At 38.1% G+C, this 2,528-nt stretch overlaps 1 protein-coding gene across 1 annotated transcript; it reads left to right on the plus strand.

Annotated features, from left to right (window-relative positions):
* The first annotated feature begins 630 nt into the window (after positions 1-630).
* Positions 631-2,030, plus strand: LOC126709926 (growth-regulating factor 10-like). Its single transcript, XM_050410296.1, has 3 exons — positions 631-834; positions 941-1,243; positions 1,411-2,030. The coding sequence occupies exons 1-3, from the start codon at positions 786-788 to the stop codon at positions 1,764-1,766; spliced, it is 708 nt and encodes a 235-aa protein (XP_050266253.1). The 5' UTR covers positions 631-785; the 3' UTR covers positions 1,767-2,030.
* Positions 2,031-2,528: the final 498 nt, after the last annotated feature.

Consider the following 2,528-nt stretch of genomic DNA (forward strand, 5'->3'; position numbering starts at 1 on the left):
AACGACCTCGGCATGCGTTGCAACGTCCTAGACGTTTCACATCAAATAGAAATCCCTCTACTTTCTACCTTATAAAGAAGTAGTGGTACACTACTCTTTCGCTTCAAAACTTATAAGATTGAAAGTGGGGGGATTTCTATTCGATTTGGGACGCCTAGGACGTTGCAACGCATGCCGAGGTCGGCCAAGGACGTTGCCAAGCATGCCGAGGACGTTGCAAAACATGCCGAGAAAGGCGAATGATGTTGCAAGCATGCCTAGAACGTTGCCAAACATGCCTAAGGTACCCACAAGTTGTAACTATCCATCACACAATTTTTTTTTAAATAGTTTATTAAATAATTTTTTGGTAGAATTATTAAAATTATATATTGTAAAAATAACAACAAATAAAAACAGTACTGTTATGATAGATTCAGATGCATGTTGGAGTAAATACTTTTCTGTTCAGAACTACAAAGGTAAAAGATGTACAGTGATAATCCAAGGTGATTGTCAATTACTCCACTCGCAACAGTTGTGGTACAGTGGTGTGGGATAAGTCATAGGTGGGCAAAGAGGACAACAGGTACGTGTGGTGTCAGAGCGTCATTGTCGTTTTGGAAACTTATTTTTATGTTTATAACTCTTTTGGTTGTCGTTCCCACGGGCTGTGCCAATCTCTCTGACTTGGGAACTGAGATCTATATAGTCTTTTTACACTGTGCTTCAGAGTTCAGACTCTATCCCTGCAGTTACTTTTGCTCAGTTACTTTGACCATCCATCTTGATGCTCTGAGCTTAAAATGGAGCACCGAACCCCACCTCCTAAGATTGCACGTTTCACAAATACAGGTACTCATACTCAGCATTCCATCACAATTGTGCAATTATTCTGATGCTTTTTGTTTGATTGTTAAATTTTAATCACTAATTTTTTTTTTTTGGGTCTTAACCGTAGGGATTGGACCAACTAGTTGTGATAATTCTTGGGACATGAATACCATTGGATTTGGATCAAACGGAGCTGATGGCTCAACTCCAGTTGGGCTTAATCTTGAGCTTGGACGTGGGTCTGGACACAGCACAAAATCGCGTGTTTTCACCATTTTTCAGCTGCAGGAGTTACAGCTTCAAGCACTCATTTACAAGTACATCGAAGCTGGGCTTCCCGTGCCACATCATCTTCTTCTCCCTATATGGAAGAGTGTTGCTAACGTATTTGGTGGTTTCAATGATGGGGTGCCTCTAGGCTACACTAGCTGTAAGTACCTCAAATCATCACCCTTCTGTCTCATTGATGACATTCTAAATGGGATTTTTTAAGTTTCAATATCTCTAATATTCTTCAATTTGCTTAATGTCCATGAGATTTGAATTGGGTTGGTTTATTTGTTTATTTATTTTTGTTAAAATGTTCTTTGCCCCCAGTTCTGGGGCCTAGCCCCTTGTCTTGGGACCATAGAATGGGCATGGATCCTGATCCAGAGGCTGGGAGATGTAGAAGAACAGATGGGAAGAAATGGAGGTGTAGCAAGGAAGTTGTTCCACATAAAAAGTACTGTGAGAGGCACATGCAAAGAGGTCGTCAGCGTTCAAGAAAGCTTGTGGAACCTGCTCAACCTACTACTTGGGATGCTTCTAGCTCAAACACCAACCTCTCTATTTCACTCTCTGTGAATAGCAGTGGCAGCAGTAGAAGCAGCAGTAATTTCTCTCCAAGATTGGGGTTCTCTCCTGAGAGTGTTATTCATGGAGGTAGGTACTCAGAAAACATTGCTCTGTAAGTATTGAGAAGTGCCTTTTTTGGGGTAGGTGTGTTCCAAAATTTAGTTTGGGGTTTACATGTTTTCTCAACGAGTGGTGTGCTTGGTCGGTGAATTGTTTCAGATAGATGAAACAGTTTTGACATAGGTGCTGTTGTTTAGCGAAGGGATGAAAAAACTCATGGGCTCCACCTTTAATCAGCTTCAGCCTTGGGACAAGAATGTTTGTTGCTTATTAATTTTTGGTTTTTGCTTTATCTAATCTTTTTATATGTTTGAAAATTCTATGGAGCAAAAGCCCTAGTTCAAATTTTATAGTATTTATAAAAAAAAATTAAAATTAAAATTAAAATTTTTGCCACTTTTGTGTGCTATAAACTAGGCCAATTTTGTCGAGAATTGGATGTTTAGCTCGACAATAAATATAACATGTTCAAGTTCAAGTACATTATTATACCAGTATTAAGCATATAATCAAGCCCATTTGGTTTGAACATATTGGTTCCAACTTCTAATTAATCAAAGGCTTAATAAGATATGAGTTTATTTTTCAAATCCAAATCAAACCCATCACCAAGGCCTATAAACCAGCCCAAGCTTGACTTTTTTTTTTTATCAAGTCCTATCAACAACTTGCTCACGAATAATTTTTTTCTTCTTCTTAGATTTGGCCTGTTTATTAAACAGACCTTAAATTAAAGGTTAATCTTAGTTTGTTCATAAGTAAATAAACATTATAAAACTTTTTATCATGTCAAATCTAAGTTGCAGCTTAGTTCTTAC

The sequence above is a fragment of the Quercus robur genome, chromosome 12 (assembly GCF_932294415.1).
Source record: "Quercus robur chromosome 12, dhQueRobu3.1, whole genome shotgun sequence".
NCBI classification, from domain to species: Eukaryota; Viridiplantae; Streptophyta; class Magnoliopsida; order Fagales; family Fagaceae; genus Quercus; species Quercus robur.

Bases quoted from the DNA above. Each gene is read 5' to 3' on its own strand.
- LOC126709926 (XM_050410296.1), top strand. From the start codon at position 786: ATGGAGCACCGAACCCCACCTCCTAAGATTGCACGTTTCACAAATACA. The intron at 835-940 runs GTACTCATACTC...TCTTAACCGTAG, and splicing joins TGCACGTTTCACAAATACAG to GGATTGGACCAACTAGTTGT. The intron at 1,244-1,410 runs GTAAGTACCTCA...CTTTGCCCCCAG, and splicing joins GCCTCTAGGCTACACTAGCT to TTCTGGGGCCTAGCCCCTTG.